The sequence below is a fragment of the Diutina rugosa genome (assembly GCF_008704595.1).
Source record: "Diutina rugosa strain CBS 613 chromosome Unknown scaffold1_size794362, whole genome shotgun sequence".
Classification (NCBI taxonomy): Eukaryota; Fungi; Ascomycota; class Pichiomycetes; order Serinales; family Debaryomycetaceae; genus Diutina; species Diutina rugosa.
In genome coordinates, this window is record NW_022995155.1 from 154829 (window position 1) to 180578 (window position 25750).

General features: G+C 46.3%; 16 protein-coding genes across 16 annotated transcripts; 11 read left to right on the plus strand and 5 right to left on the minus strand. All coding sequences in view use genetic code 12, as the record gives it.

Annotated features, from left to right (window-relative positions):
• Positions 1-69: 69 nt before the first annotated feature.
• Positions 70-1161, minus strand: GPD1 (glycerol-3-phosphate dehydrogenase (NAD(+)); the record flags this gene model as incomplete). Its single annotated transcript, XM_034156127.1, has 1 exon — positions 70-1161. One exon carries the CDS (start codon positions 1159-1161, stop codon positions 70-72), a length of 1092 nt encoding a protein of 363 aa, XP_034011625.1.
• A 1478-nt stretch (positions 1162-2639) lies between these two features.
• On the plus strand, positions 2640-4409 carry DIURU_003373 (uncharacterized protein; the record flags this gene model as incomplete). Its single annotated transcript, XM_034156128.1, has 1 exon — positions 2640-4409. The coding sequence occupies one exon, from the start codon at positions 2640-2642 to the stop codon at positions 4407-4409; it is 1770 nt and encodes a 589-aa protein (XP_034011626.1).
• A 402-nt stretch (positions 4410-4811) lies between these two features.
• On the plus strand, positions 4812-5453 carry DIURU_003374 (uncharacterized protein; the record flags this gene model as incomplete). The annotated part of the gene is made up of 1 exon (XM_034156129.1): positions 4812-5453. One exon carries the CDS (start codon positions 4812-4814, stop codon positions 5451-5453), a length of 642 nt encoding a protein of 213 aa, XP_034011627.1.
• Positions 5454-6006: 553 nt separating this feature from the next.
• Positions 6007-7185, plus strand: DIURU_003375 (uncharacterized protein; the record flags this gene model as incomplete). Its single annotated transcript, XM_034156130.1, has 1 exon — positions 6007-7185. One exon carries the CDS (start codon positions 6007-6009, stop codon positions 7183-7185), a length of 1179 nt encoding a protein of 392 aa, XP_034011628.1.
• Positions 7186-7295: 110 nt separating this feature from the next.
• On the plus strand, positions 7296-8396 carry MRP7 (mitochondrial 54S ribosomal protein bL27m; the record flags this gene model as incomplete). Its single annotated transcript, XM_034156131.1, has 1 exon — positions 7296-8396. The coding sequence occupies one exon, from the start codon at positions 7296-7298 to the stop codon at positions 8394-8396; it is 1101 nt and encodes a 366-aa protein (XP_034011629.1).
• Positions 8397-8560: 164 nt separating this feature from the next.
• On the plus strand, positions 8561-9412 carry PRE2 (proteasome core particle subunit beta 5; the record flags this gene model as incomplete). Its single annotated transcript, XM_034156132.1, has 1 exon — positions 8561-9412. One exon carries the CDS (start codon positions 8561-8563, stop codon positions 9410-9412), a length of 852 nt encoding a protein of 283 aa, XP_034011630.1.
• A 618-nt stretch (positions 9413-10030) lies between these two features.
• On the plus strand, positions 10031-10531 carry RPL11 (60S ribosomal protein uL5; the record flags this gene model as incomplete). The annotated part of the gene is made up of 1 exon (XM_034156133.1): positions 10031-10531. One exon carries the CDS (start codon positions 10031-10033, stop codon positions 10529-10531), a length of 501 nt encoding a protein of 166 aa, XP_034011631.1.
• A 551-nt stretch (positions 10532-11082) lies between these two features.
• DIURU_003379 (uncharacterized protein) lies at positions 11083-11697 on the plus strand (the record flags this gene model as incomplete). Its single annotated transcript, XM_034156134.1, has 1 exon — positions 11083-11697. One exon carries the CDS (start codon positions 11083-11085, stop codon positions 11695-11697), a length of 615 nt encoding a protein of 204 aa, XP_034011632.1.
• A 1219-nt stretch (positions 11698-12916) lies between these two features.
• DIURU_003380 (ubiquitin-protein ligase) lies at positions 12917-13825 on the plus strand (the record flags this gene model as incomplete). Its single annotated transcript, XM_034156136.1, has 1 exon — positions 12917-13825. One exon carries the CDS (start codon positions 12917-12919, stop codon positions 13823-13825), a length of 909 nt encoding a protein of 302 aa, XP_034011633.1.
• A 95-nt stretch (positions 13826-13920) lies between these two features.
• On the minus strand, positions 13921-15174 carry DIURU_003381 (uncharacterized protein; the record flags this gene model as incomplete). The annotated part of the gene is made up of 1 exon (XM_034156137.1): positions 13921-15174. One exon carries the CDS (start codon positions 15172-15174, stop codon positions 13921-13923), a length of 1254 nt encoding a protein of 417 aa, XP_034011634.1.
• A 623-nt stretch (positions 15175-15797) lies between these two features.
• DIURU_003382 (protein serine/threonine phosphatase) lies at positions 15798-17924 on the minus strand (the record flags this gene model as incomplete). The annotated part of the gene is made up of 1 exon (XM_034156138.1): positions 15798-17924. The coding sequence occupies one exon, from the start codon at positions 17922-17924 to the stop codon at positions 15798-15800; it is 2127 nt and encodes a 708-aa protein (XP_034011635.1).
• A 382-nt stretch (positions 17925-18306) lies between these two features.
• DIURU_003383 (putative endodeoxyribonuclease) lies at positions 18307-19287 on the plus strand (the record flags this gene model as incomplete). The annotated part of the gene is made up of 1 exon (XM_034156139.1): positions 18307-19287. The coding sequence occupies one exon, from the start codon at positions 18307-18309 to the stop codon at positions 19285-19287; it is 981 nt and encodes a 326-aa protein (XP_034011636.1).
• Positions 19288-19314: 27 nt separating this feature from the next.
• DIURU_003384 (uncharacterized protein) lies at positions 19315-20193 on the minus strand (the record flags this gene model as incomplete). Its single annotated transcript, XM_034156140.1, has 1 exon — positions 19315-20193. The coding sequence occupies one exon, from the start codon at positions 20191-20193 to the stop codon at positions 19315-19317; it is 879 nt and encodes a 292-aa protein (XP_034011637.1).
• Positions 20194-20497: 304 nt separating this feature from the next.
• Positions 20498-21022, plus strand: DIURU_003385 (MIND complex subunit; the record flags this gene model as incomplete). The annotated part of the gene is made up of 1 exon (XM_034156141.1): positions 20498-21022. One exon carries the CDS (start codon positions 20498-20500, stop codon positions 21020-21022), a length of 525 nt encoding a protein of 174 aa, XP_034011638.1.
• Positions 21023-21062: 40 nt separating this feature from the next.
• On the minus strand, positions 21063-22034 carry DIURU_003386 (mitochondrial 37S ribosomal protein uS15m; the record flags this gene model as incomplete). The annotated part of the gene is made up of 1 exon (XM_034156142.1): positions 21063-22034. One exon carries the CDS (start codon positions 22032-22034, stop codon positions 21063-21065), a length of 972 nt encoding a protein of 323 aa, XP_034011639.1.
• Positions 22035-22445: 411 nt separating this feature from the next.
• On the plus strand, positions 22446-25376 carry DIURU_003387 (uncharacterized protein; the record flags this gene model as incomplete). Its single annotated transcript, XM_034156143.1, has 1 exon — positions 22446-25376. One exon carries the CDS (start codon positions 22446-22448, stop codon positions 25374-25376), a length of 2931 nt encoding a protein of 976 aa, XP_034011640.1.
• Positions 25377-25750: the final 374 nt, after the last annotated feature.

The window sequence follows — 25750 nt, forward strand, 5'->3', positions numbered from 1 at the left end:
CAATAATCTGTACTATAATCATCAATTATTCATAAATGCATACTGAGAAATCACGACACCTACCTAAGGTTACGAGCAGTTTTCTAACAACCGCGGCAAGTTTTCGATCAGTTCCAGACCATAGATGATCTGGTAAGTGGCCTCAAATAAGGGGAACTCCTTCGTCTTGTTGGTGTTGACCAACAACTCGTGGACTTCCTTGGCGGTGATGATACCCTGCGACGACTGACCGTTCAACAACTTCTTTTCCGCTTCCGCCGCCAGGGCACCGGTCTCGGCCATGTAGCGACCCACCTTGACATTACGACCACCAGAGCAGGTGGTGATCAAGTCGGCGACCCCGGCACTCTCCTGGGTGAATGTGGTGGCTTCGGAGCTGGGGAAGAAAGTGGTGGAGAACTTGATGGTTTCAAGTAAACCCACCCGCATGATGGCCGCTTTGGCGTTGTCGCCCCATTTGAGACCCTCGACAAAACCCACAGCGATGGCAACAATGTTCTTAAGCGCCCCAGCCACGGAGGTACCGTCAATGTCATCAACCACTCTCACGTGGAAGTAAGGGCGGTGGAAGGCGGCTTTGAGCACAAAGTGGTCGATGTCCTTACCTTCACCTTGGAAGTCAGCGGGGATCTTGTAGGCCACCGTCGTTTCCAGCCACTTGCCGCGGGCGATTTCGGGCGCCAAGTTGGCCCCCAGCAACACGCCGCACTGCACCCCCAATTCGTCGGTGATGTATTGCGACAACGTCTTGACGCCGTCCTTGGTGACTTCGAGCCCCTTGAGACACGAGATCGCCCGCACGTGGGGCTTGAGCTTGCCCTTGAGCTTGGCGCAAATGGTGGGCAAGAACTGGTGGGGCAAGTTAAACACGAGCAAGTCGGCGTTTTCCAGCGCCTGGACAATGTCGGGCTCCGCCACCAAGTTCGGGGGCAAGTGGACCCCGGGCAAGTACTTGACGTTCTCGTGCTTGTCGTTGATGATGTCGGTGAGCCGCTGGCCGTCGATCATCTCCTGGTGGACCCACATGTAGACGTTGTGCTTGAACAAGTTGGGGCGCGTGGCGGCGTTCTCCGCCAACACCTTGGCGATCGTCGTCCCCCAGTTCCCCAGCCCGATGACGGTGATACGGAAGGGACGCTCCGGGATGACCCCCTCAGGCATTTGTGGTTGCGGTTCGAGGTGCGACGACAACTGCTGTAAACGTAACATGCTGTACCTTCTGGATAATACCGCCTTGGGGGCTGCTGCGGGCCGATACATATATATACTGGGAGGGTGCTGTGAGGTGCCGAGGAAGCGGAAAAAAAGGCCGCTGGGGCTTTGCTGCCGGCTGGAACCGGAGATGCAAGCGATATCGAGGCAACCTGGGGTAGCTAAGGCGGTGGGGGTGACACCGGGGCACCGGTGGGGTTGGAGAACGGATGGGGCGTTGGCTACAGTGTCTACCTGGGTCGGTTTTTAATGGGGGGGGCATCCCCTCATCTCAATATACCCATCATTTCGTTTTTTTGGGTGGTCAGGGCTCGAGGCCGACGAAGACGTCGCGACAGGGCAGCGGTGGCCGCGCTCGTCGGTTAGTGCTACCGTCGTGCGGTGATGTCATGTAGCTAGCACATCCGCATTGCCGGCACGGCTATTTCATTGGCCACCGGCCACGAGCATGTGCTCGCATAGAAACTGCTATGGCGGCACCGCGAGGCCCCCCGGCCACCGGTGCCGGAAACGGTGGCAGCGTTGGCCTAGGTTTTGGCGGGGTAAGCCGAGCAACCCGTCGTCAACGATGACTTCGGCTGTGTAGAAGCCCTGGCTGCAGCCGTTATTTCTGCTTTTGCCCTCATTTACAGGACCCCACCTGCCGCCGGCACCCTGTCGATACCTGCCGCCGCGCCGAGATCGCTTTCGGCGATATGGAAGTTGGCGAGGGCCAACAGTAATTCCGCGGAGCTATCGCCATCCTCGGTTGAGACATACACCAGCATGTGCTGGTCTGGGGACGTCTTAATACGTCATGACAGGTGTCACAATAGAGGCGCTTCATCACTACTACGTCCAAATTTAGCCTACCACCGTGCGAAGATCGTGTGCGCGGGGTAGGCCTAATCGAAAGCCCCGCTCGACGAAACAATGCCGTCGTCGACGTCTCGCGTTTAATTTGTATTGCTAAAGTAGTCGTAATCGAATCATCGATCGACCTAGAAATGTCAATCATTGTCAATGTCATCTTCAATGATAGATTTTTGGGTCGAAGTGAATGTGAATTTGTGGCCACTAGCTGAGATACCGAGGAGTTTCTATTATCACTGCGAGCCGTGTATGATTAGTGATAGGCCAGATTATCGAGACTGTCATATGTGTCGAGCGAAATTGAAATCAGTAAATTCATTTTGAATGTAGAGGTCTGGTAACTGAAGACGATTGCGATGTCCCATTAAAGATCTCGACAAATGATGCATGGATCAAGCGTAATTACGATTTGTTACTACTTCAAATGGAAACATCATCGTGGGCCATTATCTATTTTATGAAAGCATGGTTTCTTATCATTCCCTGCTCGATCAGGTCATAAGGCGTAATCACTTCGCCTTTGGTTTTGCGGCTCGCGCGCACTTCAACTGTGCAATCCAGCTTGGTCGCCATTGATGTCTGACGAGGACTTCTATTCGGAAGAGTCGTATGAATTCGAGTTTGAGGATGGTGATGAAGATGACAACGACGTGCCGGTGTCGGATATGGACGAGGACTATGCCGTCGAGAACAAATACTACAGCGCGAAGGGGTTAAAGTACGACGACCCCGATCAAGCGGTGCAAGGGCTTGAACTGATCGTGTCCCTGGCGAAAAATGACGACCCCGAGGCCAGAGAGTGGGTATTTAAGTCGTGCAAACAGATCATGAAAATTCAATTTGATCAAGGGGTTTACGACAAAGTGCTCAACAGTGTCGATCTCATCCTCGATATAGGTACCAAATTACCCCCTAACTATTTTGAGGAGCTGTTGTCAAAAATGATTACTAAGTACACATCTGACGAAAATACACCCGTGGAATTTGTCAATGCCTTTATCGACAAGATCCTCGCATTTGTCATTGCTGAAAACTGTTTCACCCGCATCTGGTTCAAAGCCAACTTGACTAAGCTTGACCGTATTGATCCTGGTGATCCCGATGCTTGGAAGCCAATGGTCAAACTCATCAATGAACGGTTGGACTCGATCCCTGATGGATCGTCGACCTCATATGCCCTCCAATTGATGGCGGCTGAAGTGGAGTTGTACTCTCAGCAAGCGAACGTCGATTTGTCGGTACTCTCTGATCTCTACCAGAGATCTCTCACAATCAATACCGCAGTGGCCCACCCCAAAATCATCGGGGTGTTACGGGAGGCGGGGGCACGAGTGCTGTTTTACCGTGGTAACTTTGAAAAGGCTCGCTTGTTATTTTACGAATGTTTCAACAACTACGATGAAGTTGGGTCAACGAAAAAGAGAACAGTGTTGAAGTATTTGGCTTTAAGTGCCATGCTTTCTGACAACGAGTTTAATCCTTTCGAATCGCAAGAAACTCAAGCATATTCACAGTTGGATGAGTACAGTGGATTGATGGCAATGATTGATGCCTATGACTCCGCAGATATCGAGACATACAAGCGTGTGGTGTCTAACATGGCAAAAGAAAATGACCCCTTGGCAAGCGATCCGATATTTCAGTTTGCCAATTCTCGCATTCTTGATAACTTGATTGCCAAGACTCTTATCAATCTCACCAAAACATACAAGCTGGTTCTGTATGAAACTGTGTGCGCACGCTGTCATTTAAGCAATGATCGTTTGCAAGAACTCGTATTGGAATTAGTAACTGCTGGGAAGCTCACCAATACCAAGCTTGATTTTGTGAACCGCTCGTTGATTACTGAGGATTCACCGGCGCTGATCTTTGAGCCTACGTCCAACGGTAAGTCAATTTACGGCAATCTTCAAGTGATCAATCTGTTCGATTTGTCTTCATTATTACCTCCACGTGTCAATGGAGGCACATCAACCATTACGGAGCCGGACTCCGCCAATTCAGAACCCTCGACAACTTCTGTGACTTCGCTCATCTACAGTGGTCACGAACGACCCCAATCGAAAAGCGAATGGGTGGTTGCAGCTGACCAATGGTGTCTGCATCTTCGAAGCGCCCTTCCTGTACCCATCAAATACGAAATGAGCCAGAAAGACAAGGTGATTTCCATCCAGAAACAAGAACTTAAGGGTGACACTCCTGAGACGGGGAGTGCATTGATACAACCCCAAGAGGAAGAAAACGACAATCAAACCATGTTGGTTGATAAGGTCACCAAGTCCGACATGTTACTTCGTTGGGCTGATGAAATCAACGCGAAATTGGCACAGTTGTCCATCCCTTAGTAGCGTAAGTAGTGCATATAAAGTCACGCGTTTGAGGCATCAATATTTAAACGCTCTTCACAACTGAAAAAAAATCCATTCACAATCATCATCATCATCAAATTGTAAGTTACATGATTTAAATATTTTACATTACTGCGTTATCGTCATGATTAGTGGGCCCACGAGCCCTCTAAATTGATATCACTAATTAATATGAGACTAACAATTAGTTGAACTTTCAGATGTTCAGACCTGTAATCTGTAAATTGTCACAATACTGAGTGAGGCTTCTCATAACGAAGGTTCCCGCTCGCAATCGCTTATTGCATTAGATGCATGAACCATCTAAGCGCATAGGGCCAATACCCCTGTCCGAGCCTATAAATTTATGCCAATTTTCACTAAATTTTATCAGTCGCCATGACTTTAACGGAATCTATTTTGCAAAAGTTTCATGCTGAGTTTGACAAGGGTGTCAAACACCCTCTTCCTGCTCAATTGTGTGCTGGGACTCTTGAAGACTCGGTCTTGTGGACGTACATGCATCAGGATCTCTTATTCTTCAACCTTGGTCTCAATGTATTCGGCCAAGTATTGCGTTTGTGTGACCACCCACCCCTGATGATTGTGCTTGGGAAACAAATTGGATTTATTTCTAACGATGAAAATGACTATTTCACGAGAGTTCTCAAGGAATTGAAGGATGCTGGTGTCGCTGGCCCGGACGATCTCCTTTTGCCGAAAGTCAAAGAGTACTTGGACTACTTGCAAGAACTTCGTGAGAGCGATTCGTACGTCGAAGTGATCACTGCCATGTGGCTCTTTGAAAAGTTTTACTTGGAATGGCCTCTTGCCAACCCAATCAAAGATGGCTTACCTTACAAATATCAAAAATGGATTGATCTCCACGCAGGTCCTGAATTCCTGCAGTGGGTGGACTTTTTGGCCTCGGAAGTGGATCGAGTTGGCAATTCCAATCCGAAGTTGGTCGAGGATACTTTCACTAAGGCGTTAGATTTGGAGATTGCTTTCTTCGAAGATTGTTATACGTATAAGCAATAAAAAATTGTAAGACCTGGACGAGTTGGGAATCGAACCCAAGACCTTTCGCATGCTAAGCGAACGCTCTACCAACTGAGCTACACGCCCATTTCTAAAAAATTTCGAAAACGGCAAAATCACAAATTACGTTTTCCAATTAACATTTTAAGTTTTTCACTTTTGCAACTTTTCTTTTGATTGAAACATCAGTTATTGATCAATTTTGCTATCTTCAGAAAAGGGTAAGATTGTTGAGTTTTATTCGACCTCCACTGAAATAGCTGGTTCTCAACGGAACATTCTTGTCCGTCACCATAAATCAATCAGCCGCTAAGAACGGAAGTGTCGGGATTTTCCATGTATCATCTAAATCGTTATATTTTCTTATGGTGGACATCGTCTTTATCTCCTATATATGCATTGAACAGCTTTATGCCGTTTTCCATGGGTTGAACAAGACAAGGTGTAACTCGTCCAACAAACCCTCGATTTATATTGATCTTGTGTAGAGTGAGGTGAAGCACGAAGCAAGCGAGCGCACACTGCAGATTTGTTCCTACCCTTTGCTACATCAATGTCAATTGATAAAAAGCTGCTTATTGAACAGTTCAAGGGCAAGTCCTGGGAGGACCTTCCTACACCATCGTTGGTGCTTGACGTCGATCGGTTCAAATCGAATTGTGATAATTTGACGGCATGCGCAAATAAGTTGAAGGTGCCATTGCGCTGTCACGTCAAGACTCATAAGACGACCGAAGGCTTGAGGTTGCAGCTTGCTAATCAAGAATACGGCGGCGGTCGAGTACTTGTTTCGACAATCCCCGAAGCAAGGGCAATTCTCCCTCTTGTTAAAGAAGGCATTGTTAAGGATGTCTGCTACTCAATTCCCATTCCCAAGCTGAGATTGGCTGATTGCGAGGAGCTCGCCCAAGAGATTCCGGACTTCCGTTTACTTGTGGATGATATCGCTCAATTGGATTTGTTAGGGACATCCAAGCAAACTTACTCTGTATTCGTCAAGATTGACATGGGTTACGGTAGAGCTGGCCTTACCCCTGAATCCCCTCGTTTACTCGAAGTCTTCAAGAGAATCAAATCTTATGATAATGTTAACCTTTTTGGGTTGTACTGCCACTCAGGTTCGGCTTACACTGCTTTGAACAAAGATGAGGCTCGTGAGTACCTTTTCAAAGAAGTGTCTGTTGCTACTAAAGCTGCCAGAATTGCTAGAACGGTAGGTTTTGAAGATTTGACCCTCTCGGTGGGATCTACACCTACGGCTCATGCCGTTGAGATTTTGGATGATGGGAACTTACCTCCCGTCGAAGGTCATCTCGAAATCCATGCAGGCAATTATCCTTGTTGTGACTTACAACAGGTGGCTACCGGATGCGTTTCTCTTGAACAAGTTGCGGTTCTGGTGGTGGCGGAGATCGTGTCCACTTACCCTGGTCGAGGAACCGGGCCAGGTGAGCAGTTGATCGACGCTGGTGTACTCTCGCTTGCTCGAGAAACAAGCAAAATTGCTGGTTATGGTAAGCTTGCGGACAATGATGATTGGATTGTTGGACGTATTTCTCAAGAACATGGCATTTTGACTACTGAGAATGAAAAGGCACAATTCTTGGAATACGGCACTAAAATTAAAATTTTGCCCCAACACGCATGTATTTCGTGTGCGTCATTCCCGTACTACTTCATTTTGAAGGACGGCAAGATCGATGATGTTTGGGTCCCCGCCAAATGGTGGTAATGCACACTTAGTACAATAAATGTTATCTCATTAGCTACTATTCGCACCCTTGTCTGCACACCAGAAAAAAAGCTTGAGACTCACAAATTTTTCAACCACAAGCACCCATCATGTTTGGTAGAAGCTGTGTCGGGAATGTCTCCCAACAGATCACCGCCATCCGTACGGCCACAAAGCGGGTGTCTGGGTCCAAGACAAATAAGAATGACTCTGCTGGTCGAAGATTAGGTCCCAAGGCCTACGAAGGTCATTTTGTCAAACCAGGTGAAATCATTATGAGACAGCGGGGTACCAAGATACACCCTGGTGAAAACACTGGCATTGGTACCGACCACACCATCTATGCCAAAGAACCGGGTTACGTTCGTTTTTACTATGATCCATTCCACCCTCTCAGAAAATACGTTGGGGTCGCTCTTAAAAAGGAGTTATCGCTTCCAACTCCTCACTTTCAACCGCGGGTTCGGAGATTTGGTTATGAGCAGCTCCAAGACCCTGCCGAAGCTGCTCAAGAAGAAGCCCATATGTCTAAAAAAGAATTCGACGCCCAACCTTTCTTGCAACAGCTTAAGAAACAAAAAGAACAACACCGGGAGGCGATCATCGCGAACATCAAAAGTGATTTAGGCTCGGGGCAATATGGCTTCCAGTTTAACGACGCACAATTAGAACTTGTGGAAAGCCGCTTGGTCGAAATCATCTTGTTGATGGAGGTGGGCACTCCTTTGGAAGATGCCAAAATTCAGGCCACCTTCAACCACCTTTACAAACTCAAGTTGCAAAAAGCTACTCTTGGCGAGCTGTATGATGAACAGGTTGCTGCTTACCGGGAGTTGGCTACTGAGGTCGACCTGAAGGTTGACGTGGACGCTCAAGGGAGATTATGCCCTCATTTGTCACCTGAAGCCAAACAGACCAAGCAAGATGAAATTAGAACTGAGCTCTCCAAGTATGCTCGCAAATTGTTGACCAAAGAAGACCGCGAAACCATCGAGAAGCTCATCACTTCTGCTGGGGTGTTTGACCGCACTCAACAACAACGGTTGACCACGACGTATTTGCCCGACGTGCTTCCGTACGACGTGGAAGGATCTGTGGTCCCCATCGAAGACCCCGAAAACCCTCCCAAGGACTTAGTCGTCCAACAGGTCTACGACGAAAAGAATCGTGTAGTCAAGACCATCGGTCGTCCCAAGGACGTCTTTGCCTAACTTGTACATAGATCATAAATAATGCATGGTAATGGACGATTCTTGAGCTCATAAACCAAATATCGCTGTATGGGCGCGGTATTTATACCTTCTCCACCGCCCTACCGCGTTCGCACCGCACGCTTCATTCGCACATATTTGGTGGCGACTCGATAGCGAACACAATGAACTCGATCGCCAACCAGTACACCCACGCTGCCACCAATCTGATTGGCAACGAGGTTGAGGCGGCCAGAAAGCAATACTGCGACGGCCCTCTCAACCAATTGGCGCCGCTGATTGCCGTCCCCCCAATCTCACAGCCCACTGAGTTCTTGAGAGCTCACACCGATGACGCCACCAATCCCGACTGCAAAATCAAGATTGCCCATGGTACCACCACGTTGGCTTTCCGTTTCCAAGGGGGTATTGTTGTTGCTGTTGATTCCAGAGCTACCGCTGGTAACTGGGTGGCGTCACAAACGGTTAACAAGGTCATTCGGATTAATCCCTTCCTTTTAGGTACCATGGCTGGTGGTGCTGCTGATTGTCAATATTGGGAAACCTGGTTGGGAGCTCAATGTCGCTTGTACGAACTCAAATCGAAGGAAAGAATCTCCGTTGCCGCCGCTCTGAAGATTTTGGGGAACTTGGTGTACAATTACAAGGGCATGGGTCTCAGTATGGGTACCATGGTTTGTGGCTACACCAAAAAGGAAGGCCCCACGATTTACTACGTTGACTCCGATGGTACTCGTTTGAAGGGTGATCTTTTCTGCGTTGGGTCGGGGCAAACCTTCGCCTACGGGGTGTTGGACTCTGAGTACAAGTGGGATTTGTCGGTTGAGGATGCGTTGTACCTCGGTAAGCGGTCAATTCTCGCCGCCACTCACCGTGATGCCTACTCGGGTGGTTCTATCAACTTGTACCATGTGACTGAGAATGGTTGGGTATACCACGGCAACCACAATGTCGGTGACATTTTCTGGGATATCAAGGACAAAGAAAAGTCGTTCAATAATGTCGAAGGGCAATGATTTAATGAATAAACATGAAAGATTAATGGTGTCGCACGCGGCGGGATTGTGGAGATGCTTTCGATCTGTAAGGCTTGCAGAAACTCTATGGCACTGCCATATACCGTAGAATTGGATAATGCATCGGTAGTATATTAAACGGAGTTCAGTCATGAGTAAGTTAAGAATTGCCTGATCTACAACTCAACAGACGTAAAATCTACGGTGGACATACAGCAGTTTGAAGCATTTTAATCATACACAGAAACCGATCCCTGACCGTCTCAGTGCTATCGCTATTGTTGGTGTTACTTAATCACGTGATGAGCCTCACCAAATCACCATATATTCATTAGGGTTGCAAGCCCTATCACGTGATACATTCCGCACCGGTGCGTCGCAGGCGCTGGGTGAAAAATTTGTTATCAGACCGAGTTCAGCTTTGTTAGTAACTGACGGAATCCATAATGGTAAGTGGCAACAGTGGAGATCGTGTCCCCCTTTGAGGACGAGTTTCCAAGAGAAGAAGCTTGCTGTTTTTGATTTGCTTCGACGTGCGAGTCCCCATCCAGCTGATCTTCTTCGACTCATCACCCGTTCATTATATTAACATGATAGTCTGCCAAGTCCCAAAACCCCATGCGTGAATTGCGCATCGAAAAGTTGGTGTTGAACATCTGTGTCGGTGAATCCGGTGACAGATTGACCAGAGCCTCCAAGGTTTTGGAACAATTGTCGGGTCAAACCCCCGTCCACTCGAAGGCTAGATACACCGTCAGAACCTTCGGTATCAGAAGAAACGAAAAGATCGCTGTCCACGTCACCATCAGAGGTCCCAAGGCCGAAGAAATTCTCGAAAGAGGTCTTAAGGTCAAGGAATACCAATTGAGAGACAGAAACTTCTCGGAAACCGGTAACTTCGGTTTCGGTGTCCAAGAACACATTGACTTGGGTATCAAGTACGACCCCGGTATCGGTATCTACGGTATGGACTTCTTCGTCGTCATGGGCAGAGCTGGTGGCAGAATTGCTAAGAGAAAGAGATGCAGAGGCACCATCGGTAACTCGCACAAGACCAACAAGCAAGACACCATCGCTTGGTTCAAGCAAAGATACGACGCCGACGTGTTGGACAAGTAAATATCTCTCGGCATTGTATAATTAATTTAGGTGGGAAGATACTAGACATCTCGTAGACCTCAAGTTGCGTCTCACTAGTGCCGAAATGCATACCGCCTTAATTTTGCATAGCGCAACTGGTGCCGTGCAACAGACGGATCGACTCCGCCGGGGAGCCAGATGACCATAACGGGCTCAAAGGGCGAGTTTTAATAGGCGGGCTCGATTAGGCTCACCTGTAGCAAATGTACTAAGTTTGTGCCTTGCTATATCCAGCGCACTAACTAGTTCGGGGATAGCTGAGGCGTATTTCTATGACGAAACCCTATATGAGCAAATTCATAATTTATGGGATACAACATGAGACGAATTTTTTGAAGTTACGATAAAAAGCTCCGTTATCCAATGAGTAAATTTTATTCGACCCGTTCTTACAACCTCTTTGCATACTGTTACATATTATCTTTGACACTACCACGCGGCATTTGATTATATAGCGACTATTTCGCACAATTGGTTAACCCCACCGCAACAAGCTCCCCACACACACCATCGACATCCGGGGAGATCTAATGGTCAGCACACAGTATGAAGGCATCGAGCACCTGTCATGTTTGAATCCGCTGATATCAGCCGAAGAAAGACAGCAGATCGAAAACCTCATCCAAATGGAACTCAGTCGCCACCAACAACACACCCCTCTGGACCATGATCGCACACCTCAAGCCCCGGGGCAGGTGGGTCTCGACATCCCGCCTTTGTCGTCACTGCTAATCACCAGTCTGGTGGAGCAGCTTGAGGACGCTGGCGAAGATATTGATGACGAAGAGTTTTCTCTTGGTGCCATCGATATGGGTGCCTATGATAATCCCGATTATGTTGGGTTGTCTCATGCCATGGTTGATGATGAAAATATCAGTGGTCGCCACGAGAACCTTGAAGGTTTGCGGTATGGTTGCGAGCTGTACTTGAATGAACTCATGCATCTTGACGCTCAGCTCGACACTGCTATCGGTGCAAAGCGGAAGCAGGTGTCTGAGCTGGAACTGCTACGTAAAAAGCGGGCTACCGAACTCCAACGAGCAAAGCATTACCTCGACGATCGCTGGCGTGACGGTGTCCACTCAGTGGTCGAAGTTGCAGTCACAAGTAAGAATAGTTCTAGCTGGTCTGGAAGCGTTCCATAGATATATTATACATATTCCTTAGGGAAGAAACATGTCTTCCCACTCGAATTACGAATAATTTATACACATGCACTGGATCATTCGAAAATTTACTGGGTAACATGGTGAGGTCCATATGCCTTCGAAGGTTTCCACACCTGACGGGGTGTTGCATCTTTAACTGAGCTCTGAAGTGATTCAAGTTGCCGCTCCTTCGAGCAATTTGATCGGTTAAGCCGGGAAACTGTAACAACCCTAGATAAGATAGTAAGCCGATATATCTCAACTGACTTCAACGCTGTAGTTGCTTTGCCTTAGTGAGCTTCATATCCGTTTTCAAAGTACCAACGTTAACCACCCGTGGACAACCCTCACGATGTCTTTCAGTCTGTACACACTCGAAACAATAGAAGCTTTCGATACCCAACTCATTCGCTTCGCCCAAAAAGTTGCCACAAACAATACATTTGTGAGCCATATGGCCGGTACTACACTCTCGGCATACGAGCGCCGGGGCCGTGGGCTTCACTAATGAGTCGCATGATGGGCAGCGCCCGTCGCAATTGCCACACACAAGTCCCACTGTGGGCAGCGGTAGTTTAAGGCATTGGACAAGGTCAAATTGGTGTCGCGACATGTATCTTCAACATGATGACCTCGCCATCAATGCAAACGATCGACACCAGAGGCTCATAACCGAAAATTGCGATTCGATAACACCAAATGATTATAATGTGCTGTAAGATTAATGCCGGACATGGAGGATTGTGAAATATGCCTCGATTCGCTTTCGGGTGTCATCGGCACACTTACTTGTTGTCCCAAAGATTACCACTATCACTGTATTCGTCAGTGGTCCACTCACTCCAACAGCTGTCCGCAATGTCGGCTACAATTCAATCATATTATAAAGATTGATTCCACCGGCCCAATGAAGATGCCCATCTCGACCGCATCGCAACAGAAGCTGATAAATCTGGAAAGTAATCCAGCTGGTTCAATTCTGGAGAACACAATTCAAAATGCTGGTTACGCAAACGTCACTCTATCTGGAGTGTGCGTGGTATGTTCCCTGAGTGATTATCGTTGTGGACTACATTGTCAACCGGTAAATTGCTTGTACTGTGGTCTGTTTTTCCATTTCTCTTGTTTGGGATTAGCGCAAATCAAACAAGATAGTTGGTTTTGTCCAGTGTGTGATGTGGAACAACCTAAACCCGGTGTTAATCGTTTGGATCGTATGCTGCGATTCGACTACGAATTTGATGATGCAACTAGGTTTTCAGAAGGGGGATTAATTGTGTCGAGTGAGGTTGGCGATGATAGGTGCATTGGGTTTGATGAATACATGAGTGATGAGGAGATGACTCGTTCGTATCCATCCAGGATCAATGGTGGTATGCTTCAACGTCGTGAACAAGAAGCACAGAAGCATCTAAGTGCAGAGGAGAAATGGTCATGGGAGGGGTTTGATCAAATTCGAAATAATGTCGATGACATTGTGATTGAAGGCAGCAGTCGCGATTCAGCTCCTTCAGAAACCAGTAAGCCTCGCCGCAAGCGCAAAAAGACTACACGTGTTGAACAAGAGACTCTATTGCCAGTATCAACTGACGCTGAACCAACCCAATCTTCGAGAATTACCTCTTTGTTGAATCAGGTGAAACAAAATAGTTCCCGCAAGTATAATCAAACCCAATCATCCGCTGTTTTGGTGCGTCTGCCTCCGGTGAGACCACTCTCACCAGGACCAGCCTTATCCCCAGCGCCAACCATGAGTCCAAGTCCGCAAATGACACCTCATCTGAGTCCTGATGCCCCCATACGCTATGTCTTGTCAGGTGCAACAAGTCCTCCTGAGAGCGACACTGATTCCGCTCCGATCGCCGATCTCACCATGGACCAGAAGCTAAGGATACAGGATTACATTCGACAATTGTTGCGGCCATTATACAAGCCTAGTGGCAAACAGAGAAGGCGGCCATTAATCGTTCTGCTGGATCATTACTGTGATATCAACAAGCGAATTTCTCATATTGTGTATGCTGAAGTCAAACATCTACCTCTGTTTTCAGAGGTGTTCACAGACGATCCTGAGAAAATTCAACGTATTGTGGAACGAGTTGTTCAAAATGAGTTGAAGGAATAGAGTAGCTGGTCTACTACCAAGTTTCCAAATTTAAACCCTTTATATTCCTAACCCGTAAATTAATAACACTATGAAAAAGAATTGAAGCTGCCTCCTTAAATCGTGGTACGCTTACCGTAATAAGGCACAGCGGCTGCAGCAAAGGGAGCGACCCTAGTGTACATTCTGCGGTGAGTGCCGAACAAGCCACAACAACTTCCCAACGCGGAGAATATCACCACAAGTAAGGCAGCGACCGCAGCTGACCAGATAAATGCATATAAGTTGATCGAGATGAATGCACGCATCCCCCACTCACTAGTGACTGCGTTCACCTTATCACGAACGGTCAAGTAGGTCCCAGTGATCAAACCGGCAGTGACCAATGTGAACACAAACATAAAGCATTGCCCCATGAAATTAAGGAAGGAAGCACAGCAATCATCTGGCAGTAAACACATAGCGAGCACCTGAATAATGATTGAAATAAAGCCGAGCACGGCCACAACAAACAACATGGCCATCGAGGCCACAGTCAAATTATTCACGGTGGGGAGATACTCCTGTACACCACTTGGAAGGTGTAACGTGGCGTCATCAAGGTTGTTCACTAAGACTTTAAGCTCGGACTTCACTTGGGTCGACAATTGTGGAACCGTTCCATCAGGAGCACCCTGAACATCACCGTTTATCATATTGGTGATTTCATCCTTAATAACCGTGAGAGGGTCGAACTTGTATCCGGTCTTTGGTGGCAGACACCACGTGAAGTTGACCTTGGAGTTATCGAAGACGTCGTTAGTACTTGAAGAGTTACCCACACGATAACCACGACAATAGCCAAAGAAACTCAACAGGTAAACATCGGCAAGCCCCAAATCACGGTAGTGGAGGTTATCTGCGATGTCTTGAATGACTTCAGACACGGTGCTGTAGAAGCCATTAGCTTGACCATTGGGTCCAGATTGAGGACCACCAGTAGCCTGAGTCGAAGTGGTACCAGTACCAGTTGCCGCGGCGATCACCAGTTGAGTAACAGCTGCTTCTTTGGCATTGGCAATGCCCACGGCCTTGAAGTTGTTCGCCAGTTGTGACTCGTCAACGTTCAGCGAGTCCTGAACAAACCCGGGGTTTCGACGATGGTTTTGGAATAATTCCGCTGCCTCAAACGGTAAGGGTACATTGTCACGTTTGTGACCAACGACACTAAGCAATTGGGGCAAGTCCACTTGCGTGAGATGAAAGTCAATGAGGTAAGTTCCAGTGAGCCAGCCTTCTGCTTTGTACGATCCGACGAGGGCAAATACCGAGAGAAGGAAAGTTGCCAACGAGAAGATGATGATGATAACTCGAATGAATCGGAAAATCATCTGTCAATATTGGATCAATGAAACGAAATGGGGTTGATTGTGATGAAAGGCGGAGACGGAGCTCAAAAAGGTATAACTCCAGCGGACAAAATCAACTTGCCCTTCGATAGGATTAGCAAACGGTTTGATCAACCTTGGGGAAGTATATTGAGTTTTTATATACTCCACGCGTACCCCTGGAATGGGGCTGGCTATCCGATGTCGCGGCGGCTATTCGCACTGTAGTGCATGAGGCACACGCCACTCGCACAATGTGATGCACACACATGATAAGCGATGGGGCTGGCTGATCACCCCCAATAAGTCGCATAGCCAGGATCGTGCCGCAGCATGGCTGTACCCAAGTGACGAACCAGTCTGGTGAACCTAGGTAATGACAGCAATCGAAATCAATCAACAGAGTACTCGTGTCCTTGTTTGAGTCAATTAAATGTTGTGTTCGCGTTGTCAACCTTGAGGTAGAGTTGACAACCAAATCGTAAACTACGCTGGCAACAAGTCTCAAAAGGGAAAATGACTACGGAATTCGATGTTGCATACGACGCGAATGTCGTGGGATGGATTGTTGAATGGATGGTCATATAAGTCATACAATATATAGTGATACACAAAAGTAGATATGCCTAGTCTTCAATTTCATCAAACCCTTCCAAAAGCTCTGCTTCGAGATCGTCGAGGTCGTCGTCATCTTTTTCGGTCTTAGTTGACGCCAGGGTATCGGGGGCAACTCTCTTGCCATTGGGCTCCCCTTCTCGGTTGTCGTCATCTTCACGATAGCGCTTACCGTTTCCATTGGTGATAAGCTCAATGGCTTCGTTCTCCTCGTTATCCGCGTAAGCCTCGTTAGACTCGTCATTATTGTCGTCGTCTTCGTCACTTTCCTGAAGAAACTGATCTACCTCCTCATCAAGATTTTCAAGGTCATCAAAGTTCATTTCGAAGGTAATCAGCTTCTTGTACTTGGCAATATCTTGCTCATTCACACGCCAGTCTTCAGGGTTATCAAGTGGTAAAAGATAATCCTTCTCATCAACATGCTTCCACTGAGTCAAGCATGCAAAGAGCCAGTCAGGATTAACAAGCTTTGCGCTTGGTAGAATTCGCCGAGCTACGCGTGCTTTGAACGTCGGACCGGGACCCTGAGTGGGATCTCGGCACACCACGTGGGTGACACTGGGGTAAACCTCATTGACAACCTTCACACCAAATTGGCGTGCCCATATGACGATATCAGCTTGATCCAAAGGAACCATCGTGGGTATTATCCCTGTAAAAAGTATCACAACCCCCTCAAGTACCTTTTCCTTCATTTTAGGAATGATATCACTCAAATCGGGTCGCTTGGCCACGGAGTTATTGCCTGTAGAAAACTTCTGAAGCTCGTCATAATATCTGCCGTGAACATTGTCCAATACTCTTTCTAAAGAAACCAACTCATTGTCATCATCGTATAAAAGCTCATCATCCTCCACATCGGAACTAGGTTGATCGTGAAGCTTTTCAAGATTTTCCTGTAACTTAGCAAGAGGACGATCATGTTGTTGTTTTGTAAGGTTTGCGACAAAAGCTTCCAGATCACTATCATACTCCTCACCTGAATTTGTTGGTGTTGGCGACGCCGACTCTTCGGTAACAGCCGCGTCTTCTTCTAATTTGGCAAGAATCTTATTACGCTTGCGTGTAGGGCCCATCAACTGACCCAGCTTTTTTGGCAAGAAGCTCAGATTTATGTCACCAATGCCAACAAAGAAGTCATATGGAACCACCTTTATGAGGTTGGCCTCCCACTGCCACACGTCACCACGGTCATCAATGATGACCACCATGCTTTGATCAACTGGAAAGAGTCGCTTCAAATTTTTATGCGTGAGCGAACCCAGCTCATCTCTAGATAAGATTCTGTCTCCAAAGTATATGCCCTCGGGATCAATGATTTTAGCAATGGCAAGTGCATAATTGCGAGTGGCCATTGTATAGATGTGCATTTCATAGCGTTGATTCATCAGCTCCAAAAACTTCTTGAGCCCCGGTCGTAGCTTGACATAGTACCAGCATTTTTGGGGTGCCATTTTAGGCCCAGTCCATCCCGGAGGCACGATGGCTTCTTCCAGAAGACAAAACTTTTGAACGTCCTTGATAGCGGGATAATTAGGGTTTTCAGGATCGTTTTGCCACTCGCCAACAGTTGGATCCACAGTTGCATGGATCACAGTCATATCTAAGTCCACCACCAAAATGAGTTTTTTGTTTTCGGTAAGACGGGTTACTGCCAGCTGCTCGATCTTCTGAGCCTCTTCGAGTGAAATTTTAAGCCCGGTATTATCGTGTGACATCGCAATGCTCGCCCGCTCCTGATAGTCGTAGCCCAGGTAATCTTTCGTATCAACCAGTTGACCGCAAAGAGCGCATAGGCCACCGTATTGCACAGTATGAGCGCAAGCTTCCTCTACCTCAACGGCAACACAGGGTTCAGATATCACTTGGCCAACAGACACCTTGAAATTCCCGAGATTGCCCTCCACAGGCAGTTCTACCAGGCCGATTCGTTGGACGGTCCGCTCCTCGGGAGAAGCGGTAAGGCCCGGATTCACGGAAGAATTAGCCTTAGCATCTGTCAACTCGCGTTCAACATCCCAATATTTAAACTTCAATATCGTGTCATGTTTGTTGACCGAGCTTCCAGGAGCTTTTGTCAACTGGGTGATTGTCACCGGATAGGGCACCAGTGACGGAAGGTGGATTGCCGTCATTGAAATACCACCACAGTATAATGGTATAAGTGTGTTTCAAGCGCTGTTTTGAAGGTTTTCACGCGCAATTCGATAAGGTGTTAAACCAGAGACACGCTTCACGGATAGTATGACTTGCAATGGGAAAAACAGTGCGAAATGCGATCGATTCACCAAGGATAACAAGTGCATGTGGAAGCTGGCACGAAAGTAAAAACCATGTGAGCTTATCCGGGTCTAGAAATGAATTTCACTATCTTACCTTTTATACATAGCCAACTTTGGTAAAGACTCGTTGACTAACTGCATGTTTGTTGATTATAACTCAGAATTTGAAATAAACGCGTGTATGGTGCAACCTGATTTGAGCTGTGTGCTGCACCTCTCATAGTGTCTGGCAACCATGGCAAACATCGTTGTCGATTGTCACTGTCATTTAACGGTCGATGCTTCCTCAATAAATGTGAATGCTTTGAGACTGAAACTATTACAAGAGTATAGTGATCATGAGTTTTGGTTGATGACGACTTACTGGAATGACTGTGACCTTGTCAAACTGCATTTACTCGATTGCCCCAATATCATTCCGTTTTTTGGAATCCACCCTTGGTATTCTCATTTATACAGTGTCAGTGATGAACCCATTTCTAAAGAGCAACATTATATGAAAGTTCTTTCCCCATCTCCTCCAGCATCATTAATCGCTGCACTTCCTGAACCAAAAAGATTATCTGAACAGATTATCGAGTGGAAAAGTATCATCGATAGCTTTGAGGGCAAGCGCAAGTTTGGGATTGGTGAAATCGGCCTTGACAAAGTATTTCGGGTGCCTTACGGCATATTAGGGTATACTGACAAAGCAAATTCCAACTGTTATGTATCCATGGATCATCAAGTCGCAATTTTCAAGCAAATGCTTCAATTGGCTCAAGAGTATCATATTCCAGTCCTGGTTCATTGTGTGCGAGCTCATGGTCGGCTTTTTGACGAAACGATTTCGATTACTCGAGCCAAACCGAAAAGTAATCGTGAGCGGAAACGTGAACAACAGATGGGGACGTCTGATAATGCCCCAAAGAAGGTGGAAATTCCCATAATATTACATTCGTGGAGTGGGCTGGTGGATCAAGTTAAAATGTGGTGCAAATATCCTGGCATCTTCTTTTCTGTGAGTAACTGGATTAATGGTCAAAAATCACTTGAATGGGCAGAGGCGGTGCAAGCAATTACAGAGCTGGACTTTGGCTTAGACAATTGGTTGCTCAATAAATCATCTGACTATGATAAGAACATGGAAGAAATTCGTGAAAAGCTACAAAAAGTAGGGGTGAGTTCAGCACAATGCCAAATTAATATGAAAAGAGTGTGGGCTGAGCAATTGTAATGATTACTATACAATATCAAATTCTGCTTATAATAAATCGACCTCTTCCTTGCTGACGACTTGGTTCTTGACTTTCAATAACAACTGCGTCTTGAGTTTGTCCAATTTTGAAAACTTGTCATAATCGAACACTTTTTCCTGGAACTTCTCTAAGTCCCCCGCTTCAATGGCTTCCAATATATCACGCAACAATTGGCCTTCCCTCAGCAGCTCAAACAGAGGCTCTTCGCCCAGATATTGCTCTAGACGCTTCAGTGCCTCGATTTCATCATCCATGCACAATAAACACAAAATTACTTTGAAAAAATAGTCTTTAAGCAGCCATCTCAGTAAATTGTTACCCATAGCAACCTTGATGATATTGTCGTAGAACTTGATTGCCTTGGCATAGTCCCCCGTTGCAGCGCACAAATCAGCACACTTGAGATAAGACTTTGAAGCAAGAGCATCAGCGCGATCGGTCAGGAAATAGTCACCTGCTTGTTCATATGATAAAATTGCGTTCTCTTGATCACCAACTTTTTCGTAAAGCTCGGCAAGGTCACCAGTAAAGTTGGCAGCTCGGCGGAACTGCCCGTTTTGAGTCAAAAAGATATGGATTGCCTTCTTCAACGCCTCTATGGCGTCTGATGGCAGCGCATCCTTGTAGCACTTGTAAGCTTCAACCAAGTGATTTGCCGCCTCATTGTGATTTCCCAATTCTGTTTGAATATCCAGGGCTCTCACGAATTGAGCGCCAGCATCGACATAGTTCTTCTGCAAGCGATAGGCATTGCCAGCTTGTACAAAACAATCCAGTGCATCCTCCTTGCGGTCTGTCAGCAGGCCTGAGAAGAACAGCATGAATCCACTTTGTGGCTTCAAAAGCTTTTCAGCTTCTGAAATCAAGTACTTAGGATCAGCCATGGGGTAAAATGGGGTATGGTACGTGTTCGTGCGAATGACTGAAAACCAGGCGGTGGCGAGTGAGACAGTAAAAAGTCACGTTACACGAAAGTGTGAGTTTTGTATCAGCATTTCAAACTATAGACTTATACTCAATTAGGTTTTATCCCATGTCCACTCAATGTTGATCTTCCATGTTGGCATGACCTCGTTGACGCGACCATGTTATTCATTCTTATCGCGTCTACAACATCAACGGCGGCTTCATTGTCAAAGTTGTTCACTTATTGCTGCCTTGGGCTTCCTGCAATACAAATACATTGACATGAGCCATGTACGAAGCGATCAAGTCAGGAAGCTATTTCAGAAGCTGGTTGACATGATCGGAAATACCGCTCTAGATGATTCGCAAATGGCCCAATGTTTTCCCACAATTGCCCACACTCCTAAAGGTAAGCTGCTGCTCCATAAGGCTAGCAAGCAGTTAAAGGCTCACTTCCATGAGATCAGCATCCAAGAGATCGATATGATTTTCGAGGAGACACATGCCAACACTAAGTTTGACGAACTAGATGATGCCATCAATCATGCCAAACTGAACATTACCGACGGCACATCTCCGTTGAATTTAGAGAGCGTCCTTCTGCCACAGCACAGGGTTAGTAATATTGTGGTGGATAAAGCTCAAGAACCAATTCAATATCTTCAGTCTGTAAGAGACCTGCTTCGACTAGAAAATGAAAAGCTAGCTACCGAACTCGTGTCAGTTCAAACCGAGATTCAAGCCCTTGTCAATAATGTGGCAGATTTTGAGAGCGAGTTGGCAGGGGAGTTGGATTCATTCGAATGATGTGTATTATGTCTCAGGAGACAAAATGTTCTATGTACAGTTACTTCTTCATGTTCTTGAATTTGTAAGGAGCCGGCCTCTTGCCCTCCAAAATTTCGTGGTTGACCTTGGCCAATTGGTTGTAAGATTCGACACGCTTTTGCAATTCGGTCAACTTGTCAGCCTTCAACTGTTGCTTCTTCGACAACTTAATCAATTGCTTGTCGCCCCACACCTTGTAATCTTGGAAGTATTGACGGCCCATATTGAATTCCTTCGTAATGCAGTCGTCGGCTAAGCCCAACTTAGCAATGGTGTAATAGTACCGTTCGGGATCGTCCTTTTTGAGGTACTTGAGAATACGCTGGCGCTGCTGTACCAATTCGCGTACCGCTTGAATGTGCAGCTTATCTTTAGGGAACTTCTTGATGTGATCCATGCCGAAATGAATCTTGATGGTAGCGACAGCTGCCTGCACTTCCGACAGACCAGTATCGCCATCAAATCTCTCAAACTCTTTGCGGGCAATGCTAATCGCCATCTTCCGCTTATCTTTGGTGTTGGTATTTTTCAAATTCAAAATGGTGAGTAAAGCACGCTTTTTACGTTCCTCCACTTGACGTGTCGCTTCGTTAATCGAGTCAAGTCCCAGCTTACCCAGAGCCACTTTTTCGGCGCCGTAAACCAATTTTTCAAACTCTTCCCGCGAGTAGCCGTAGGCAAGCCGCAGCTCGTCGTTGCCAAGTTCCATACGAACTCGAGTCATGAACCCAGTATCACGGCCTAACACAGGGTCGACTGAAAATCTTTCATTTCTTTGAGAAAGCTTCTTGAAGTTATTGACATCTCTGACAATTTGCTTCTTGAGACGGGTCTCCTTACGACGGAGAATCCGCGCTTTATTCCGGGGGGCATCCTCAGCAATGAACTGCTTGGCAGCCAACTTGGGGTTAATCTTGGTCGCCGACCCCGACGAACTAGCGGCAGTAGCGCTGGGCCCACTGGTGAACAATCGGGCGAAGCTCTTCAACATGGCCCAGTCTCGTGAGTTCAAATTTTTCAGTGCGACTGATGAGAAATGCTAAATGTTCAAGCTCTAGAACATAAAAAGTCGTTGGGATTGACCGAATACTCGTAGTACGAACTATTTGAGTGTTTTCAGCTTTTTATTGTGTAGTCAAAATGTACTGGGCTTCACCCAGTTCAAGTGACAACTCCACTGCCAGAGTTATAACGCTTCGTACTAGTAATGAAATGGCGTCTTGCGTGATGAATAGTGATCAAATGGCGTCATTGGCGTGATAAATAGAGCCGTTTGATGATGTATTATTGATCGGTTTTAGGCCATTGTATGTCGTACTCAATCTTGACCATCCATAGCGGTGTAAACGCGACACACATACACCCACTGCTGCGATCTGCGGCTGTCAAACGCTTACTGCCGATGGAAAACGACGTGTCATTGCTTGAACTCAAGGCAGTGGCGCAATGCCCCATTAAAGAAGCGGTACCCAAAGTTCTACAACTTGTCGTTGATCCAATTCTGGGCCGACCATCAACCAAACTTATCCAGTGGCTTGTTCAACACCAATGGTTGAGGAAATTGTGGAAGGCCTACCCAGTGGGGGGTGAACAAAAAGATCTCGATGACTTTACGAGATTGATCTTATACCTCGTGGTGCATGGTAAGGATCCTATAGATCCATACATCAACACATCTCAATTTGAACCATTGGTTACTCGTGTCAAAATGAGTAAAGGTACGCCGTTGGTGTTCAGGTTCTTGACGTTGATACATCGAGAAACATATGTTTACGATAATATCTCCGAGTGGATTGGTGCAATTGAGACCGAAAGCCCTGACTATGTCGAGGAACTCCTACTTCTATTAAGTGTTGGGAACTCAAGTCGACATCTCATGCTGTTAATAAAGCGTACCCGCGTTGTGGCTCGGTGTCGTGCCCTTCATTTTAAACAGTCCATTTATTTTCTTACCGAAGTTTTGCTCTACTACTTGAATATCCGCTCGGGGGTTTCTGAATTCGAGCAATTTGAGTTACTCCAGCTGATAGTACACCTGAACTTTGGAGAAAGGTATGCCGAGTTCATTGTGATTGCAAGCCCTCAAATATGGGGTCACGATAACTTACGCAAGTTCATTGAAAGTTTAACTATCCAAGAAAAACAAACTATCATCAAGGATATCGAGCGTGGTGGTGATTGCAGTATGGCTCCTAAATTAACGGAATCTGTGATGAATGAAGTGATCTACGCTTTTGTGTGCATTCCCTTCGTATCAGAGAGTCTGACAGTTGAGCCAACTCGAGCAACTGAGTTGGAGCTTTTCGACCGGTTTGGTGATCCACGATTAGAAGAGAAAATCAACTTCATTCTCCCATTTGAGACGGCACCCTTAGACGAAACGGACTATATGATCAGAACTCGGGTCTCATTGTGGCAGCAAAGTTGTTTTGATCTCTCTCGCCATCTAGAGGCAGTTTTGAGTCGGTTTTTCGCTTTTGGGGCCTCCAAATACATGTTTCCCGTTACTCATATCAACAAAATAGTAAGCGAGGAATATGAAATTGAAACCCCTGCTCCGTTGCGAGGAAAACTGTTTTTTCTTTTGCTTGAAGTTGGGCCTCCGGACCCTCACGAAGAATTGAGACGTTTGAGAGATTGGGGTCTTAGTTTGGTACGCTTATGCAAGGTTGAACCAAGTGACTCCAGGAATGTGGTGTTCTCCTGCAAGAACTCCGATCAGGTCAGTGGTTTTGAACGGCGCGTGAACTGGGTTGTAGTGATGCCACCTGATCTCATTGGACCCGACCAGATTAAATTTTTGGAAACTAAAGAATTCGCGATTCCTCTGGTCCACGAAGCCGAAGATGTGGTTGAATCTTCCATTTTTGCCAATCCTCAGGAGAATAACAATCTTGAGCCCAATGTTAAACGCGTTAAAACCGGTGGCATTGAAACGCTGGGTACACCGCATCTCCAAACAGAGGGTGTTTTTCAAAGCATAGTGCATAATAAGTTTACGCTCGTTCACGAGATGCTGAGATTCAATACCCTGGATATGATCATTGAGCGGGTTCTCAGCGAGGATTTGAAACATCGCACACTTGTTTTGACACTGAGCCAACAACACGTAAACTCGTTCAGTCACAACTCTCGATGGATTCGCTACGGATCGGAGCAAGACTTGGCCGATTGGCGTGACGATCTCAAGAAGTATAGGGATCTTTTGAAAAGTCGTGGATTGATCGGTGTGCCGTTGGTTGATGTTGCTGCTCAATGGGAAGCGTATGTCGAGAAGTACTCGCCAAAAGCTCCTGTGGCTGGTCTGAAACGAGGAGCGAGTCCTGAAGTTACTCCAGAGAAGGAGGTGGTCCAACATTACCCCTTTTCCAAAGATCTATCATCTTTCAAAGAAGTTGTTGCTGATTACCAAGTTTTATTTGATGCGTACGTTTTGATTGATTTGCTTAAACCGCTAGAGCATATCAAAGTCGATCCATGGGAGTATTTGTTCAACCAACGTAACGTGATCATGAGTATTGATGATTACGTTAGGCTTCTGAATGATATTAATGACGCAAGTTATCTTTCCAACCGCCGACTTCGAGGCTTCGACCATGTTATCGTTGTTAACGGACTTTTCTTTGCAACACCAATTGCATGCCCGGCCCATGAAATTCAAGTGACTATTATTGGAGGTTCTCAGAGTGACACTGTGCCAATTTGCGACATTAGTCTAGACGATTCTTTGGTAAGACCTGAGTTTATTGTGAACCCAAACGTGCCCATGATCCCGATCTCTCGAGCTTTCAACCCCGGATTCGTTGAAACTGCATCTGTCATCTCCTGTTCCGGGCAAATCGAAAACGCCGAATATTGCGTGTTGTTGTTCCAATACATGCGTTTATTGAAGTATCCAGCCCATCGGATCACCATTCTAGTTTCCACGCCTCGCCATCAAGCAATTGTCAAGGAAATTTTACACAATTTGTGTGGCGAAAAGGTTGCTCGTGATGGCGACGACTTCCAGTACGGATGGCCCGCTGGAGTTGAATTGAATGGCGACAATCGTGTTCGAGTCAATGACTATGCCATTATATCCCTATTCGACGAACTGAATGAGGACATGGAGAAAGCAGTAGAATTTTCAGACCCCAACGTCGCCAAGCTGATGTACATGGGACGCTTCGGTAATTATATCGTAAGTCCAGTTGGCAGTTCGTTGATGATACAACCAGGAGAAACATTTGAATCAGTTGAGCGCAAGGATGTCGAAACTAATCTAATCGCTTCAAAAGCCGACATGCAATCTTACATCGCAGAATTGTACAAGCTAGTCACAAATCTGGGGTAGTTTCATTAATAAATACATTCGAGGTAAAATAACTTGCACGTTATTTTGTGTGTTGTCAAAAGACTATAAATTGAATCATTCGAACCCTGCTCGGTTTCGAACTCACTCCAAATGATAACTTAAACTCGTAGTTATTTCAAATTTTGGTGTTCTCGAAATTTACCCATTAATTCCGGAAGTCCATACAAAGTCTTGGCAATGGCACTTAAAGTCCGAGTGTTTTGAATCTCAAAATCACGTAAGCGGGGCAGTAATTGATGATAAGATAGCTTATTACTACAAAAAATTATAGTTCTTCAGGACAATACCTTTTTACATACTATATTCAAGTTATCCTTTAGTCCGGGTCGTCTCGGCATTTGGTGTTCGCACCC